The 20,374-nt window shown below is 47.5% G+C and overlaps 1 protein-coding gene across 1 annotated transcript in view; it reads right to left on the bottom strand.

The window, feature by feature from the left end:
• The window catches only part of LOC307077611 (vacuole membrane protein 1-like), a gene marked incomplete at its 5' end in the record, with an annotated part of 53,889 nt that extends 36,111 nt beyond the window's left edge, over window positions 1–17,778 (bottom strand). The window contains 7 exons of the mRNA XM_079739041.1: window positions 1,129–1,338; window positions 11,415–11,525; window positions 14,275–14,365; window positions 15,551–15,619; window positions 16,305–16,450; window positions 17,212–17,294; window positions 17,700–17,778. Coding sequence (XP_079595167.1) covers window positions 1,129–1,338; window positions 11,415–11,525; window positions 14,275–14,365; window positions 15,551–15,619; window positions 16,305–16,450; window positions 17,212–17,294; window positions 17,700–17,778 — 789 coding nt within the window. The remainder of the gene's footprint in view (window positions 1–1,128; window positions 1,339–11,414; window positions 11,526–14,274; window positions 14,366–15,550; window positions 15,620–16,304; window positions 16,451–17,211; window positions 17,295–17,699) is intronic.
• Between the last annotated feature and the right edge of the window lie 2,596 nt (window positions 17,779–20,374).

The raw sequence follows: 20,374 nt of genomic DNA, 5'->3' as shown, positions 1-20,374 counted from the left end.
CTGTTTGCAGCAAAGGGTTGCGGCTCGGCCATGACCTGCCGTCATTTAAATAACTCTTTGTTCTCAATTTAAAGTTCTCTTTTCTCTGAATATCTATCTCTTTCTCAATAATTGTGTGTGTGTGTGTGTGTGTGTGTGTGTGTGTGTGTGTGTGTGTGTGTGTGTGTGTGTGTGTGTGTGTGTGTGTGTGTGTAGAAGAGATAGTGAGAGAATAGTTGACATTATTTTCTTCTCTATTCCAAATAAACTAAGGTTCCACCTCACTCAGAGCTGTACACCTTTATATTAGGAACAGAGGAAGTGATATCATCAGTGTGTGTGTGTGTGTGTGTGCGTGCGTGTGTGTGCCTGTGCGTGCGTGCTTGTGTGCATGAAGGCGACCTGTCTGTCTGTCTGTCTGTGTGTTTGTGTCTGTCTGTCTACCTGCCTGTGTTTCTGTGTGTGTGTGTGTGTGTGTGTGTGTGTTTCTGTGTGTGTCTGTCTGTCTGTCTGTGTTTCTGTGCGTGCGTGCATGTGTGCGTGCATGTGTTTGTGTGAGTGAGACAGGAAGCTGAAGCGAGCGACAGCAGCGGTCACGGGGTTTGGCGAAGGTGTGAAACCACCAACACAGAACAGGCGGGAAATCACCGTAGAAAACGGGGGGGGATTTCCAAATGCAGCCCAACAGTGAATGAACACCCCCTAGAGCCCTTGAGCAGACAACCAAAATAATACTACCGAACATGCAACACTGTGCATCCCAGGGGGGTAAGGGAGAAGAGGGAATGGATTTGAGCCCACCACTCTAACCAATACCCTGCTGTTTTAAGATTATATTAGAGGTTATAAACCTTTGCACCTTGTTTCTGAAAAAAATGCTTTAATATTACTATTATATTGCTATTTCGCTACCTAATCACACACTTGGCCCAATCTACAATTTCCTCAGATATATCTCAAATAATATTTTTGCCTGTTTTAGCAATGGGGTTTCTTTTTAATTAAATATAAGAAAGTAAAGTTAACTTAGCTCATATGTTTTAATAATATTGACACCCCAATTTAAATCCTGAATCTAAACATTGCAAAACAAGTATTTCTAAAAGTGTCTATGTAAGGCTAGCTCTGCATCGCACAGGAATCACTCACCCACATGCAGGCCTCCAGACGGACCTTGGACATGATGCTCCAGAGAGAGACACCCGGGCCCAGTGCGGGGCCCTCGCTGTGGGCAGGGCTCCCGGTGGCGGACACCCCCCCCTCCTGGGGACACAGGATGCTATCTGGGTAGGGGGGCTCAGGGAAATCCACCGAACCGCACTCATACGCTGCTAAGGTCACCGAGGCTATGTGTGGTCCCTGAGATGACACCGACGAGAGAGAGAGAGAGAGAGAGAGAGAGAGAGAGAGAGAGAGAGAGAGAGAGAGAGAGAGAGACAAAGTGACAGACATACAGACGGACGGACATAGGAGGAAAGAATGGAAGAAAGAGTGGGTTCAGTACACCTATTGGAAAGAGTTTTGAGTCACTGGAAGATCCCTACCCTGTTGCCAGGCAGGCAGGAGTGTACCACTGACTGATAACAGGCCCACTAACAACCTGTTACTCGTGGGCCAGGATTATACCTCCCGCCTATCAACACAGCCAAATCTTGTGCCAATGGAAAATTATGAAAAAACTGTGCGGTTTTTTCAACCTCTGCATTCAGATGGATTTTAAATTCTAAAGAAACCGAGAACAAACTGTCACTTAAAAAAATGCGTTGATGCTAGTTACATTATCTTCGATTTGTTAAAATGCGCCCACACACGCTTGAGTGTGCATGTGTGCGTGCGTGCGTGCGCGCGTGCGTGCGTATGTGCATGATTTTCGGTGAGGTTAGCTTCCGAGGTTAGCTAACCCTAACCCTAGAATTTATTACAGATAATATACTACGGATAACGCAATAAGACATTAATTACATTCTAATGATGGCACACTTGAGTGTGCCATCCCTTCTGTGATCTATACAGAATTAAATATTCTAAAATGGGGAGTGAGAGTTGGAAGTAAATGTTTGCATAGTAGTACATTCTTGGTTCCTGATCAGTTATAAAATAGCCACACCAACATATTACAGAACAGAAGGCAAATGTATCACTTCTAAATACAAAAAAATTAAATACATGAAATACATTTCAGTATCAATTATAATGTTTTGTATTAGTCGTAATCTTTTTTATAAATCAATCTGAGATCATGTTTCAGTCCTTGAATTAATAATCACTTTAAAAATGATTTGTAATCGCATAAATTCAGAGGGATATATATGAGTCATCAACATCCTACACCAGCCCATCACACTGACAGGTACACAGGTGTGTGTGTGTGTGTGTGTGTGTGTGTGTGTGTGTGTGTGTGTGTGTGTGTGTGTGTGTGTGTTTGTGTGTGTGTGTGTTTAAGTATGTGCGTACCTGTGTGTGTGTGTGTGTGTAAAAAGGGTGCTCCCTGTGATGCATGTTCTGCTCTGCAGGTTCCAAGCTGCGGGGGCAGAATTTTTTTGTCTCTTTGTTTTCTTGCGTATTTGATTGTGCGTGATAAAGGCACCAACGCATTCATCCACACCATGCCAGCAGGGAGTTGCCGAGGGGGGGCGGCCGCAGGGGTGGGGATGGAGATGGGGGAGGGGTCGGCTACTTTTGGACTGGGCAGGACCAGACAGGACGGGTGAGATCCAGAGTATGAGGTGGGTCAGTCCACAACACAGAGTGAGACCTTAGTGACAAATGCCCTTTGGCTGCCTTGCGTGACTTGAATAACTTCACTACGGCTTCACTCAGATGTGGGTTGGTGTGTGCGTGTGTGTGTGAGTGTGTGGCGATTATATACTATATGCGTGTGTATGTTATAAACATATGTCTGTTTAATATAACTCACAAATACAGCTTCTGAAAGTGTTTGAGTGTGTGTAAGTGTATGAGTGTGTATGAGTGTTTGTAAGTGTATGAGTGTGTAGTAGTGTGTGTAGGTGTATGAGTCCGTCTGTGTGTGTGTGTGTGTGTGTGTGTGTGGGGGGGGGGGGGGGGGGGGGGGGGGTGGGGGGGGGGGGGAAGCTGGAGGGTTAACCGATAATGATAGACTTCTGCTTCACTATTAGTTTTGTCAGTTTGAACAAACACCCACGCAAGTTCACCAAAGCAGATATGGCCTCCAAACTCCCATCAACATCAACCCGGTCCAACACTTGCCTTATTGCCCACTCTATTACCATGATTTCCCCCTCCACACCCAGACACATTACAATTGGTTATGTGTGAGTTTGTATGTGCATGAGTATCAAAAGTGGCCTGTGTTCATTTAAGAAAAACACCTTCCGGCTCTTGCTCAGGTATATTTACCTAAAACACCGGCTGATCACACCAACGGAAAGGCTGGTGTGCATGATTCAGTTTCTCTATCTCTGTTACAAAGAAATTCTCTCTCTCTCTCTCTCTCTCTCTAAAATGCTGCGTCACTTTATTCTTCTCACCTTACACAAAAGCCCAGACCTCTCGTGATGTCCAGGTCACTGAACACTAATCTGTGGCCCCAAACAGCATCATCAACCCATTACCTCTCTCTCTCTCCCTCTCCCTCTCCCTCTCCCTCTCTCTCTCTCTCTCTCTCTCTCTCTCTCTCTCTCTCTCTCCCTCACACACAGAAGCTGATAATCGTTGGAAAAATACACATCATGCAGAACACAGAGGAGGAGGAGGAGGAGGAGGAGGAGGAGGAGGGAACGGTTGCCCTGGCTACCTTGTTTCTCATTAACCAATTAACATAAACAAAGTAAGTGCCGTGTGTGTTCTGTTCTGGGGCCGCGTGCGTGTGCATAGGGGGGTTTTGCGGTGTTTGTGTGCGTGCGCATTAAGTTAACTAGCTCTGTAAAAATACTGCAGTTCTACTCCCGCTCTGCAGGGACCCTGGGTCTCTCCCACTGCCGTGCGCATCGCACAGCCAGAGCACGCCACCGCCAGATATCCCCTCCGCAGGAAACGGGCGACGCGGCACAGCGGCGTTCCTGCTACACTGCGTAGGGCTGGAATAACTGGCATTCCTGTGGCGGAGAGCGGAAACCAACGCCTGGCCAACGCCGTAATGAGCAGCCACGCGGAGGGGTATGCCAGCACACAGGCTGCGCCGACACAAAATAGATCCTTTTATGAGGTATACATAGATAGATGTGATATACACACATACAAATATAAATATACATACATACGTACATGTATGGATATATTATAATAAGGATCCTATCCTTATAAATACAACATGCACCTTATACTATCTTTAATATGAATCCCATACTAAATTATTTTCCGTATACTTAATTATGCCATCCTATCGATATTTGTAATGTATTTGTTACCTTACCTTAATATTTTCATAACAAGGTTTCTATAATATGTAAGATAGATGTACCCCATCTGTTATATGGAGCCCATGCTAAATATTGACCATATGTATCCATGCTGAAATATCTACATACAATATGTATCAATACAAAATAATCAACATTTACATAGCATACTGAACTAGCTTTATCAATAGTATCCAATAGTAAAACATTGACAATAAAGTCCCAAAATTCCAAAACTATATCCAACGTACCCTATTCTAGTGTATTAACAATTGGTTTATCTTTCTCCCTTACGTCAGAGGAGGGTTGAGTCGACCTCTAAACACGTGAAAATCTCCATGTCGATGAAGAATGATTTATAATTTATCTCATCAACTCCACAAAGTTTCCATGACTCGGAGCAGATGACCTCCAGGCAGAACAACAGCGAGTCTCCAAAGCCACAGAAGGAGGAAGTTAAACCTGATATTTAGTGGCACACCTGTCCTCGTGTGCATATCACTTAGTGCTGTTACCCTTCTATCAACAGCTTAAAGAACCAAAGGGAAAGAGCGCAACAGATAACAGTCCCATTCACGTGACGGAAGTCTTTTTTGAGTTATCACGCATTGATTAAAAAGTAAGTTGAGTAAGTATTACCAACCAAATAGCAAATACTGCCACAAAGGAGGGACTTCAATGGGTCCACAGAAGCCAGGAGCTTTGTTAAAAACAATACTTCATTATTTGATCTCACTACAAATATGAGGCGAAATTTCCCATTGTTTGTCACTCTGGCACACAATACCTTCTTGTCCTTCCGTTGTTTCCTAGCGCTCACATTAAAAATGAACCCAAGAGGTGTCTCTGGCCTGGCCCTGTGCTCCAGCCATCTGCCACCATGCCGGCCTCTGGTGGACCATAACCTCTGGAGTCACCGCGGCTCCCTGACCACAGCCACGCGACGCTTTGCCTCCCTCACAGCTCCCTGTGGTCCTCCTGTTGATCTTTAAACACATGCGATGCCACAGGAGCCATTGAGGCCACCGTACCGCGTCCTGCAGGTCACAATGCGTACCTACCGCACCACAGAAGAAGAAGCCACCGGATGAAGCAGTGCGAACCAGCTGCTGATGGCTAACGTGCCAATGGAAAACGTGCTAACGGGTAACGTGCTAGCGGCAACAAGCTAGGATATCGTATATAGGCAGAGTATTTCTAAGAACCCCTCAGGGGGGTGTTAGATTTATCTGCGTGGTTATACCATAAGTCTTCATCATCATGAGCCATTGTGGCTTGTGTGTGTGTGTGTGTGTGTGTGTGTGTTTGTGTGCTGTGACACATACACACTCACCCCAACCACCACCACTAGACCGCCTTCCAAGTGTTGTACTCAAATACTTTGGTGTTTTATGACATGGTTTTATCGAATTTCCCTATTATCCTAATAGTCATATCAAATATTGGCGTGAATAGATTCTAAACTTTCCCTGCAAACCAGCGAAGTGAAACAGAGCAGTAGAAGGAGGACAGAAATCAAAGGTTACAAAATGATTTCACTAATATTCTTTCCTTATTATTATTTGGCCAGCCACCTGTCTAAGAACTCCACATCTACAGAGCATGTGTCTAATGTCGATGGACACACAACATCAAAGCTCCAGATCCCTAAGCCAAATGTCTGTAGTTTGGTGTGTGTGTGTGCGTGTGTGTGTGTGTGCCATTGTACATGTATGTGTGTGTGCCAGTGTAAAATATGTGTCAGTGTGTAATATGTGTCCATATGTCAGTGTGTAATGTGTGTCCGTATGTTTAATGTGTGTGTGTGTGTGTGTTTAATGTGTGTTTGTGTGTGTGTGTGTGTGTGTGTGTGTGCGTGTGTGGGTGTAATATGTGTGGGTGTTTGTGCTAGTGTGCGACGTGTTTGTCAGTGTGTGATATGTTTCAGCCAATGTGTTATCTCGATATGCGTATCTATGTGTCTGTGTGTGTGCGTTCGTGTTATATGTGGGTGGCGTGTATATGCACGTGTGAATGCATGCGTCTGATTCACCCCCTGCTCATCTATCAGTTGTGTGGGTGGTACAGGGTCAGAGAGATGGCCACCATGAGTCACCCAACATCAGCTGCCTTTCCCACACAGAGCCGACCCTTCACCTGCACACACACCAGAGGAATGTGGGGGGGCCGCAGGAGTCGTGACTCACACACACTCACGTCTGAAAAACCCCACCACACCCACTTAGCCACCCTACCCCCTAACCAAAACTCATTCCGTCCTCCGTGTGTGTGTGTGTGTGTGTGTGTGTGTGTGTGTGTGTGTGTGTGTGTGTGTGTGCGCGTGCGTGCGTGCGTGTGTGTGTGCGCGGGTACTCGTGCGTGTGTGTCCCATGTTCCATAAGCGGAGCGAGGACGCCTGTGTCCGTGTGTCTGTGCGGCGGGAACATGAGTCACCTGACCAGGCCATGGGCCCGGGTTCCGTTGGGGCCCTTCTTATTTTTCGAGAACGCCTTAAAGCGAGTCTTGACTCAGCGCCGGGGCCCCGGACGCGTAACGGATCCCGCCGGGCTGTGTGTCGCGGCGCGCGGTGCTAGCTAACACACAAACTCGAGCCATTCATTTTTAACTACATCTAGTGTGTCAGAGTGTTCATATCACCGGGGGGGGGGGTTGATCCAATGGGCCCGGCTACTGAGCGGGTCGTATCGGTTTACAGGCGTATCGTCATGACGATACATCGTCGTTTTCCGTACTACGCGGCCCTTGAGTTGGACCGTTGGTAGCGCAGCTGGACTGGAGAAAGAGAAGAGGGACGGAGAGAGAGAGAGACAGACAGACAGACGGACGGACAAGAGAAAGAGGAAATGTCCTAGTTTGGGCATCAATAGGGGAGGAAGATGAAGAAGAAAAAAAGCCACAAAGGGTTTGCTTCCTTTGGCAAGACAACGAGTGGCACAATTGCCTTCATTCACCAGCCCCCCCCCCCCCCCCCCCCCCCCCCGCCCCCCTCCCCTCCATCTCATTCATTCTCTTCCTCAAAAGGTTGGAGCCACGGGTCTGCCCTGACGACTCGTGACTGACACGTCAACCCCCAAACTTAGTCAACGACGAATGCCAGAGGGGTGTATAAAAAGAAAGGCCTTGCATTCTTTCAAATCTGTGTGTGTGCGTGTGTGTTTTCGTGTGTGTGTGTGTGTGTGTGTATGTGTGCGTGTGTGTGTGTGCGTGCGTGCGTGCGTGCGTGTGTTCATTTCTGCATGCGCGTGTTGCCTTTTGAATATTCACAACTAATCACCATACCTCAGTCTGCCAAGATGGGTCAGTCGGTCTGTCTGTTTGGAGCCCCTTGGTCCAAGCATGAGAACCCCCCATGGTAAATGTTAGACCTCTGACTAGCTCCTATTCACACACACACAACGCTAACATATGACAAGCATGAGAATTTTCCAGTCCCAGGCCTTCTAGACGACGATCCCAGACCACCAGACCTGCTGGACCTGCTACACTGCGATCCCAGGCCTGCCAGACCACCAGACCTGCTGGACCTGGTACACTACGATCCCAGGCCTGCCAGACCACCAGACCGGCTGGACTACAATCCCAGACCTGCTACACTTGGACCCTAGACCTGCCAGACCACCAGGAACCTCTGGACTAGGATGCTAAACCGGCTGGACCACCAGGAACCTCTAGACTAGGATCCTAGACCGGCTGGACTGTGATCTTGGACCCGCTAGGCTCTCCCAGCGATAGCAGCCTGGCGCTAATTAAGGCTGTTGCTGCTTGTAATTGCCAACAGCCAAAAAGTTAATTTTAGGGGGTTTGCTGGAGAAAATCTGTATATTCTACACAAACCTCCTCTGGAACCTGTAATTTAGACATCCTAAAAAGAGGCTCAATATAGACGGTTGCCGAACAGGCCTTTATTTAGATGAGCCGCTGCTTCTCTTTCTCCACATATTTGGAAGACAAGTGGTAGTAAATTGCCGATCGTAAAGGTCCATAATTTACTACCTTTTTTTTCAAATATCGCACACAGTTCTGTATTCTCCTCGCCCATATCCTACAGTGACAAGAGTGAGGCAACACATGTGCCCCGCTTTTCATTACATTTATTAACCCTGCTGGAGACACATGTTTGGGGAGTGGCAGACGGAACGACAGACTGGCCGTCAGACAGACAGGCAGTCGGACAGACAGACAAACCAAACAGAAAGAGAGGCTTCTCTGGTTGCTTTCTGAACAAACAGCAACGCTGTTAGGGGCCGTATCCGTAAGTGAGTCCTAATCCTTTGTTGCTGTTGAATTAACGTCAACGGCAACCATTTTCGAGTGAGCCCGTAGTGACTCAACTGCCATTACGTGAGGTAATTAATGGTGGTGACTCAGGTGAGCTCTTATCAAATATTTATGATGTTTCCCCGGAAACTGGGAGCAACGCGCATCTCTCTTAGAAAATGTACTGATTACAATGACCACATTTCTCTTCCCATTCCAACTCATAAATCTTCCCTGGCATAAGTGCAGAAGGTATGATCAATGGATCATACTCACTGTATATAGGCACTGTCAATGTGTGCTTCCTTGCAACTGTGTGTGTGTGTGTGTGTGTGTGTGTGTGTGTGTGTGTGTGTGTGTGTGTGTGTGTGTGTGTGTGTGTGTGTGTGTGTGTGTGTACAAGCACATGCAGTATGTTATCAGAGCCATGGCTGTAATCCGACCTCTCAAGTGTTCCGACATGATTTCATTGTTTTCAAGAACTGTATTGTGTGAGCCAATATGCCACCTTGCCTGCTGCTTCTCCAGAACACTGCTTCTCCAGAACAGCTGGCTTAAACACACAGGAGACATGCCAGGAAGTGACAACCCCCCACCCCCCTAAAGGAGCTGGGGTTTGTCTTCCAATAAACGGCCTATGTTGGCACAACTCACAACGATTGAGACAACACAGCAGCAATTGCCCTCGCCGGTGAACAGGACCGTCAGCAATTCTCATTGGTGGTCGGACGGAGACGGTCGCGTCTCGGATGCCTCTCCATCGCCCTCTATTGTTAGGCTAGGGTATCTGCAGTTTAAACACTTTCTAACACACAAACTAACTTACGTAAAATTAGAAATACAACGAGAAAGGTCGAATTCAAAAGTCAAACATGCTTCCTCGGTGATAGGCAATCAGGATGAACTGTGTTGAATCGATGGCCGTGTTCAAAAAAGGTTAACCTGTCCCCTCGTTCGCTAATGCCTGATCTCTTTATAGTGAACAATTTAAGGAACAAAGTAAGTGAGTTATCATTACGGGAGATCAGACACGTATCTGCCTGTTTATGCGCCTAACACATAGGCTACGTCATGTCGATAGATTTCGAGCGCATAATTTGCGTCCGAATTCCCCCTATTCCCGCCCACCTAATAAATTATCTTAGTAATATTGTCTCCTAAGTATAGTGCAAACCATAGATGTTAGAAAATGAGGACAAACGTCAACCAATTCAAAATGGACTTAACAAGGGTTCAAGAAATGTCATATGAAGTATGTGTCAAGTGTGTCATGTGATGTGAAGCCTGCTTTTCTCTGATTCGTCCATGTTTGCACATCCAAGGATCTGGAGTCACTGGTGTACGTTGAGAATGTAGTATGTTGTACGAGCGATTCTACAATAGCCACTCATTTGCTAATAACACACTACAAAGCCTATGCTGTTGTTTTAAAAACACACCAATTTTGCTCACAATTATCAATGATGATCCGTTTGGTTATAGTGCTGCCCTTCAAACATAGACCACTAGCGCCATCTAGTGGTGTCTAATGTCTAATGTCTTAAATATAAAAATAAAACCGGTGATAGGACAGAAATTAGGCTACATATATAGATTTCGATGGTTTGTATGTTAATCCAAAAATCAAAGTATATACTTTGTCTTAGTATAATGACTACTGAGCACTTTTTTTAATCAACCAGTGTGATTCATCTCGTCGTGTTGGATGCAGACATGAGGCGGACCAGTGGGAGTAGACCTCCCCTCCCCTCTGGAATCACAGCAGCGCCAGCCATGCGAGAAACGCACTTCATGAACCCGTTGACACAACGACCCGTAGTACTGAGAGAACACCCTAGATGGCGCCATTCTACCATAAAACCTGCACAAAAAAAGGAAGAAGGTAATGCGGACTGAAAAACACTTCTCGTATTACATTTCGGGAGCATGGAGTTTGTTTTCCAAAACACCGCGTAGAGGACATGCACTCAACACTTTCCAAGACCGTTCCACTGGGCAAAGAAGCACCACAACGGCCTAGAGGTTGACTGTGGACAGCAGGCAGATGGACGGTCTAAATAAGAACTGAAAGAGCGCTAAAGACAACCAGATGTGTCTGCGCTCGACGGCACAGCGTATTGGTAGGAATACCGTCCGTCCACTCGGAGAGACGATGGACGCGCAAATAGACAGGGGGTGGGAGGAAGCCATGAGGAGTGACAGAGTTCAGAAGTGGGAAGTAAACAAACGTCGGGAAGGGGGAAGACCGGACAAACAGCATGGATTCAGCCAGGGCACGGGAAGAATAGAAAGGGAAAGCGCGAATGGAGAGGGGGGGATTTTTATCCTCATGTGCACTCAATCAGAGGGGTCATTGAGTGCGCTTGTTCCCGGACTGACTGTCAAAACAGTGCGTGCGCGCAGCTCCCATTAACCACGGAGAATTTAACAACGCCCCTAGTTTTACCATATAGACGCACGCGCAGCGTGGCACCTAGGCGCGCGCTCTCGCACACACACAGACGCACACGCATAAACACAACGTTTCTTTTCTTTTTCGTATCTTAATGAATGCCTTAGTGGTAAGAAAACCACTCACTCACACATACACACCCACACACACAAACCACACGGAGAGGGCACACCACGCGCTATACGCACTTGCGCGGCGGTAGCGCGCGCGGTGTGGAAGAGAACTCAATTCCATCTGCGTCACAGAACAAGCGTGGACAGGTTTATTCAAGCCAAGAGGGCTATAATACAACACGCGAGTGAAGGACCGACACAGACACATGTTGATGGGAATCAATAAGTTCTTACCAGGTAGAGCAGGAAGGTGTGTAGGCCGGTGCCCAGACCGACGGAGGACAGGATCCCCAGCCCGAGCCAGTACGCGCAGCATAGGACCGTCTTCTCGACGCGACGCACGGACTAGAGGTGTGGAGGGAGGGGGGGGGGGGGGGGTTGGCAGAGAGAGGGGGGGACAGTGTGTGAGCCTCATGCCACACACACATGGACCTCCTGAGTGAGAGCAAAACAAGATGAGCGGAGCAGGACAAGGAGGGGAGGGAGGGAGGGAGGAAGGGGGAGTAAGGGGGGTAGGGTGTGTGTGTGTGTGTGTGGGGGGGGGGGGGGGCAAGGGTCAGAGAGAGAGAGAAAGGAGGAGAGAGTGAAACTGAGTGAAATGGAAAAAAACCGAGGGGGACCATAAAGGGTGGGAAAGAGCATGCAAGTGGTAAGAGATTCAGAGAGAGAGAGAGAGAGAGAAAGAGAGAGAGAGAGAGAGAGTGTGAGAGAGAGAGAGAGAGAGAAAGAGAGAAAGAGGGAGAGAGAGAGAGAAACAGCGAGATGCAGAAAGGAGAGTTTATTGTTGGAGGAGCTTGCAGGATACGATGGTATACCAAGCAGTGGGAGTGTTCTCAGCACTCTGAGCGAGGAACTAGGATCACTGCTCTCTTCCTCCGCGGCAGCAGCCAGCTCTTACTATAGCCAACTTTCAACAGCCCCCCCAACAATCATATACAAGTAGTCCCCCCCCCCCCTCCTCCCTAATCTGCTGTCACTCTGTGAACCCCTCTCCTCTTCCAGCCCTCCCCTCCACCTCAGCAAACCCACGCAGGTTTTCTACAGGGGAAACGTATGGATTGCACAGATTACGGGAAGCACGTTGGGAGGAAGGGGTGAGAGGGGGTGAGAGGGGGAGGGGTCTATGTTACTGGCAGCGGACACCATGTCCCAGTAAAAGCGGCACATCGTAAAAATATACAAAACCCTGAAGTCTATCATCGCTTGCAGGAGGCTGTGTGGGGGGAGAGGTGGGTGTGATGTGGGTGTGTTTGTGTGGGTGTATTTGTGTGGTGGTGAAAAGCTGCCTGCTAGTGCCAAGAATCCCAATGTGTACAGTGGGCGGTAGCCTCTCTTCCGTCACCCACCAATCGAGTGATCCCAAGGTAACGTGGGCGGCGACTCTCTGTCCCCTCAACCAATGGCTGGAGAGAGGCCCCGTCCCCCCCGTACGCTCGGACCCTGGGCTCTAGTGTCTACTGCTTGTGCCTCACGGTGGCTGAGAACAGGTTATTGGGCAACACCTCTGCACTGGACTGTTAACTCGGAAGGGATGGGGGGGATGGGGGGGTTGTTTGCGGAACTAGTTTTTGACTCACCAGTGGGTAAACAATGGATCATAAAAAGGGACAAAGACTATGAAGGCAATCACACGCAACATGATTCCCATGCAGATTTAAGTGGGATTTGATTTCAAGTACGCGGGTGTGACTGGATTCATGCTCTGACGTGCCCCTTTCAGAAAGACGTCAGGAGAATGTTGTTGATTATCAAGGTTTCCCCTCAGGTCAGTTAAAAGGACGTTTAAGTGAATCTTATAAAACAGGCAAAGGAGGGGGAGAGAGAGGGAAAGAAGGAGGCCAGCATTTGTTTGCGTCCGCACAGGGTTGCGTCCGCACAGGGGCCAAGATGCACTCGTAAGATGAGATGTCTCCGTAGTGACGGCTCAATTCTATCAGGAGCCTTTAATTTGGGACCTCCGCTGTCCAGCATTGAATGCTGACGGGAGGGCAGGCCCCAGGGGGGCCCCTGCATGAAAAATACTGACAAATACAAGTAGGGCCCTGAGGGATATAAGAGACCTTTCCCTATCCACTAAAATGTGGGATCAAATGTGCAATTCAACACACAATCCCTGTAAGACATGCCCCAACACACCCATCTCAACAGAACACGCTCTGTTCGGATTATAGCCGTGGGCGTGACGGATCTTAATTCTGCTATTAATGGCTAATACTGGGATTCATCCTTTTACAAAACCGGTCTCCAGCCGTTTGTGTATTCCCGGTGTTATCTTATGAATTCATTAATATCCCTGTTCTTTCTCTGAAAACAAAGGTTTATTCTTTTGTTGACCCGAGTTGCTTGCGTAGCCCTTAGAGGGGCTCACAGTGGAGACCTTTGAGACTGTAAACAGCTGTTTTCTGGGAAAAAACCTCGTAGCTGCAACGGGTGTTTTCTGAGGCTGTGTTTATCGAGGTCAAATACCTTGATAAGCAACTTTTCAGCAGAAAGTTACAAGCTGAGGAAGACAGATGTGGTGAGGCGACAGACGTGGCGGAAGGCAAACATAACTCCAGGGTTACAAAGTGAATGTGCGTCACATTTGATATCGTTGACGTTTGTATACTCATATGTCCCATTCAATCTTGGCAATTTGTATCTTGTTCTCTCCATCCATCCATCAATCTATCTACCTATCGGTCAATCTGTGTATCAATCTATCTATCTGTCAATCTGTATATCTATCTATCCATCTATATTTCTGCGTGTGACTATATGTCTGTATCCATCTATGTACCTCTGTCTGTTTGTCTGTATCCATCTAGCTATGTCTCTCGGTCCGGTCTGTCTGTCTGTATCCATCTATCTATCAGGTCTGTCTGTCTTTGTGTATCCATCTATCTCTGTCTGTCTGTATCCATCTATCTGTCTGTCTGTCTGTATCCATATAGCTCTGTCTATCAGTCTGTCAGTCTGTATCCATCCAACTCTGTCTGTCTGTCTGTCTGTCTGTCTGTCTGTCTGTCTGTCTGTCTGTCTGTATCCATCTATCTCTGTCTCTCTGTCTGTGTGTCTGTCTGTCTGTCTGTGTCACCCCCCGCTCTGTGTGTACCTGTTGGTGGGAGCCCTCCACATGGTAGGCGATGAAGAGCAGGAGGAGCAGCAGTAGAAGCCCATACACATAGCGTCTTCGCCTCCAGAGGCTGACCCGCGGCCCGGCCAGTGGAGAGCAGGAGAGAGAAGAAGAGTGAGAGAGAGAGAGAGAGAGAGAGGGAGAGGGAGAGAGGGAGAGGGAGAGAGGGAGGGAGAGAGAGGGACAGGGAGAGAGAAGAGCGAGGAGGGGAGAGGGGAGGGAGAGAGGGATAGAGGGAGAGAGAGAGAGGGAGAGAGGGAGAGGAGAGAGGGAGGGAGAGAGGGAGAGGAAGAGAGGAGAGAGAGAGAGAGAGAGTGGGAGAGAGGGAGAGGGAGAGAGGGAGAGAGAGAAAGAGAGAGAGAGAGAGAGGAGGGAGGGGAAACGATGGAGGTGTGATTGTGAAACAGCAGGTCAATCCACCGGGGTAGATGATGAAGAGGAGGCAGACGGAGGGGGGGAACGAAAGAGTATGAAAAGATACAGTGAGAGAACGGGGGAATAGAAGTTGATATAAGTGTGAAATCCGGGGGATGTTCAACAAAGTTGTATTTATATATACGAGTGTCCTGTCTCTGACAAACAGAGATCTAATGCTCCTAAAGACTCAGCCTCTGTGTTTGTTTTAAAACGGTTTGTTTCAGTTTTATGTTTTTTGAGAGCTCATCGATCTTTATTTATACGTGTGTCTCAGCAAGAGTTCAGTGGCTACAGACCGTTTGGATTAAACCACTATCTACTCTGTGTGGTTTACTTTACAGGGGCACATTTGTTGACATGACTTTGTCCATGACGGTTCTCGCAGTGTGCACCTCACACAGGAACTCACGGTTATACGTACACATATTTAGAAGCTGCATGTCAAAACAACACAAAAGAAACCACAGAAACATATCTACACTACTGCAATGCACTGAATGAACCTATAGCCAGTCTCTCTCTCTCTCTCCCCTCTCCCCCCTCTCTCTCTCCCCCCTCTCTCTCTCTCCTCCCCTCTCCCCCTCTCCCCCTCTCTCCCTCTCTCTCTCTCTCCCCCTCTCTCTCTCTCCCCTCTCTCCCTCCCCCCCTCTCTCTCCTCTCTATCTCCCCCTCTCTCCCCCTCTCTCTCTCCCTCTCTCTCTTTCTCTCTCTCTCTCCCCCTCTCTCTCCCTCTCTCTCTCCCCCTCTCTCTCCCTCTCCCCCCCCCCTCTCTCATCTCTCTCTTCTCTGTCTCCCTCTCCCTCTCTCTCTCTCTCTCACTCCCCTCGCTCTGCTCCACCCCCTCTTCAGCTCGTAGTGCTCGGGGTTCACCACATCCTCTTGTCGTTTGGAGATAAACACGTTGTCCCTGTGCAGAAGCACAACAGCGCAGGGTACAGGCTGACCTTATCCAGGCTGCTGCTGTCAACACGCACTGTGACGGATGATGAGTGTAAAACAAACAGGGGTGGGCTCACAACATTTATTTACTTTTTGTCACAGAAAGACATTTCTGGTTATTTGGGTCATTGATTATGTGCGTGCGTGCGTGCGTGCGTGCGTGCGTGCGTGCGTGCGTGCGTGCGTGCGTGCGTGCGTGCGTGCGTGCGTGCGTGCGTGCGTGCGTTTGAGCAGAACTAACGCCATTTTAGTTAGGGACATTTATTGTATTTATTGAGATAGCTCCTGATAATGTTTATCTAGTTTTGGATACCATACCATCAACATCCTGTTTCTGATTCCCATCTACTGCAGAACTTGGGGACGCAGCACTTCTTTGTATCCAATATTAATTGTTGAATGCAACGCATGCCAAATATACAAGTAAAATGTAATGTCTGGTAGTTCCAGACATCCGGCATGTTATTGTTTTATGTATAAACATTGAAATGGAAGACGGGAAGACGCATTTTACCTTCAAGATAACAGCAACGATTATCAAGAACAATGTCAATGACAGATGTATGTAGCGTTTTTCCAGGTATTTTTTTTCTGAGAAGTGAACATGCCAGCAACAGAAGGGGGGGGGGGGGGGGGAGAGGTAGGGGACTCACCTCAGAGTGAAGTCACTCAGAGAGTGCAGCAGCTCCAGAGAGAAGTAGTGCAGTGTCAGAAGAGGCTTCCTCCACAGAACCAGGCGCTTCCGGCGGCTCCATCCGACTCTCCCTCCATCCAGGCTCGTCCGGAGAGATCCCCGCGTCTGTACCCGCAAGCACACACATGTACATGCACACACACACACGCACGCACACGTACACAGACAAACGCACGCACACACACATGCACAGACAAACGAACACACGCGCACACGACACACAAGGGACTTGCACGACACAGACAAACACACACACACACAAATGCACGCACACACACGTATACAAACAAACACAGACAAACACATTACTTGTAATTCAATTTATTGTAGTATTTTCATAATCTCATTATACAACAGCCCCAAGATTCAAGGATTGGAACACAGTTATTTTTGCATGAGAGGCCCAATTTTTGTCCCTCATGAAACAATTCAATTAAATTATAAATTCTTAGGAATGAATAAATCCTGCAGAACTTCTGTTTTGAACAAATGTTTTCACTCCAATTGATGATTTTACTGTGAATTGTTTTTCTTTTAGTGCGTCTGGGACATATTTAACGAACCACTAAAGTCGTGTATTGGTTGGTGTCTGTGTGCGTGTGCGTGTGGCGTGAGTCTCACTGGCCAGATTTCATGTGTGTATATTTGTCACAATACATGTAAACGACAAGTACAATAAGCAGTATAATTTTGCAATTGCTTACTTTCCTATAATAATATGGTTTACGGAACACCTTAATTCTTCTATGTTGAATTATATTTCATAGTGTTCATAGGCAAACATTTCTTACAACACATTTCTCAAAATTGAAAACCAATTCCATTATGAATGCAGTTGTTTTGGACTGGGGGGTTGGTGGCTTTACCTTCAGCGGGTCCACTGTGCAGATCCTTGGCTGCGGTGCGCCTTTGGAGAGGGTCCACTCCACCGTCGGCCATTGTGCATTCACTGGGAAGAAGAGAGACGACACTTCAACACCTTGTGACGCATGCACCCTCTTTGATCTGCCTCAGAACACCCACAAGCTGACACACACACACACACACACACACACAATCACACAGGTCATACGAGTACCTGAGGGCACTTAACGGACTCAAATAAACACACAGACACACAGACACACACACACACACACACAAACACACACACACACACACACACACACACAGGTCATACGAGTACCTGAGGGCAATCAAACGGACTCACATACACACATATACACACACACACACACAGACGCCACACATTTGAGTAACTCAGTTCACACAGACAGACTCACACAAACAAACATACATACACAAGTCCTTATAGTACCTGAGTGCACACTAACACACACACACACACACAAACAAACTCCCAGGGTCATTAGAGCAGGGGTGTAGTGGGCGGGGGACGCGTGGGGACGCCGTTCGGCCAGCTTTTTCCGCATGGTCCAAAAAAAAAATGAAATACTAAAACTTTCACTTTGGAAGCGCCGTCAGCTCAGTTTGTCGTGACTGCAGGCCTAGCCTGTAAAGTGGTGGCAGCGTGGCGATCATAGGAGCTTTGGTTATTTTGGATTTGCTCCATAAATGTGTTGAATGCCATGAGTGTTTGTCTAGACCTGTACGTAGGCCTATAGTTTGAATATGTATGACATTAGAAAGAAGCATTGTTATTATTATTAAAGGTCCCATGACATGCCACCAGGTGTGAGTGTGATTAGCCGTTACAAGCCGTTTAGAAAATCTGCCCCTTATGACATCACAAGTGGGCGTGTCCACCTGTGATGTGTGACGGATGGGTTAGGGCTAACGTTTGCTACAGTCCACTGGGCAGGCTCGTAGACTGATCTATCCAGCACACATCTAGGTGGACACGCCCACGTCATAAGGGGCAGATTTTCAAACCGGCTTTTTAGGCTAATCACACCCACAACTGGTGGCATGTTATGGGACCTTTAAATATGTTGATTTTTACAATTGAGATTGGCTACAGTTTCCATATTTGGCAAGACACAAACCTCAAACTTCTTCTGAATGTGCGTGCGCGTGCGTGTGCACGTGCACGCGAGAAAAACTCCCCACCACACCACTGCATTAGAGTACCTGTGCAAACACAAACACACAGCCAAACACACACAAACACACACACTGGGCCCTAGAATACTTTAATAGACAAGCACACACACACACACACACAAAAATCTCATCATCCATTCTTCGTCACCACGCCAGACCGACTCATGTGTGCTGCAGACTGACTGACGGTGTGCTGTGTTATGCAGATTACTGGTAACTCAATAACAGTTGTGTGTGACACCACCCCACCAGCACTCACTGACGTAGCCTTCCAACAACCAACAGCCAACCTTCTACAGAATAATCACTGTACCCAGATGCTGCATTTGCACGGGCCAATAATATCATCTAATAATGAAGAGGACTTAGACGGGCTCTAGACACATCTTAAATAGATCAGGAACAGATTGTAGATCTATGGACGATGAATGAAAGCCAATAGGATGAGGGCTGGGGAAGGGGGGAGGATGTTGGGTTCAGGGAAGGGGTAAGGTTTTAGTGAGATGATCATACTGTAGAGGAACGGGTGTGTGTGAGTGGGAAATGGGGTGAGTCGCACACACACACGCACACACGCACACACACACACGCACACACACACACACACACAGACACACACACACACACACAGACACACACACACACACACGCACACACAAGGTCCTACATAAATATATGGGTTGTTCAACAGTATATATTTGGGTCCCTTGGGAATCTGGTGAGTGAAGTGAGATGGAGGGTCTCTGAAACATATAGGTATGTAACTCACCATCTGGCCAAATTGTCAGCCCCCCCCCCCCACCGACCCTCTCCCTCTCTCTCTCTCCCTCTCTCTCTAATCCCTCTATCATGTGGCCCAGTGCTGCCCTAGAGAAGGGCCCCTGGCTCCAGTTTCAATACATCCAGCCAGTGTGGGCTGTCAGCTGACTGACAATGTACAGCTCTGACTTACCAGGGGGCCCCAAGATGGCTCCTTGGGGCCTTCCACTGGAATGTATCGGGCATGGTCACAGACCAGCCACGACCATCTAGTGCACTTTACGTAATATAGCTTGTTTACCAAACGGCAGCTAGGTTTTATGCGAGGGAGTGGAATGGAGTTCAATATTTTGAGGGAGGATAACTGAAGTATTTATAAAAAAACGTCATTTCTTACTATTGTTGGACAGTTCAATGTTGATTACTTTCCCCTGGGGGTTATTGGGGACATGCGCAGCCACGCACGCCTGCACACGCACACGCACGGACCCACAAACGCGCGCGCACGCACATCCACACACACAAACACACAAGAAGTTTCTAAATGAATCGTTCCCAAAAATATGAATTATGTAACAACCTTATGAATTAATGTTTTTTTCCTGCAGCGAGGCATCGTTTCACACAGAGAAATGTCAGTTATGTTGCAAAAGTTTATGTTGGACAAATAAAACCACATTTTCACATTAGCCCAGAGGTCTGAAAAGAGAATTCTTTTTTTCCCTCGTTAATTTAGAACAATTCCCAGTCCCACAAGTACGTCAAGGAATAACTGCTTATTTAGCCTAATTCATTGAGAAAATGTCTGCCAAACAGGCAACAATATGAAATACAGCCACTTGAAAAACAATCCGGTCTATTAAATCACATTGAGTATCATGTACTAAAACCAGTGCTAGTAAATACTTCAACTGCGCACTCCCTTTGAGTGGAACTCAAAGCGCAATTCACATCCTCCACAACAACAGGCGTGCGTCAAACCTGTTGAGGAACAGACAGACGAACTGCTTCAATGCCGGAGGATAAACTAAAGTAAAACAACTCCGCGACTTTACCTCGTCTTCACATCAGACAATTGATTATTTGTGTCTTTAGAAATGCTTTTTAGCTACTCACCGCTCAGAAGGGTGTCCAGTAGGCGAGCTGGGAGATCTCAATCAGAAAGTCTTCCAGTGCTGTCCCAGCGGCAGAGTGCGGCCAGATGAA

This window comes from Pollachius pollachius, assembly GCF_949987615.1.
Source record: "Pollachius pollachius genome assembly, chromosome: 6".
Lineage (NCBI taxonomy): Eukaryota > Metazoa > Chordata > Actinopteri > Gadiformes > Gadidae > Pollachius > Pollachius pollachius.
Note: the sequence above shows the minus strand (reverse complement) of the source record. Positions and strands in the feature narration are given on the sequence as shown.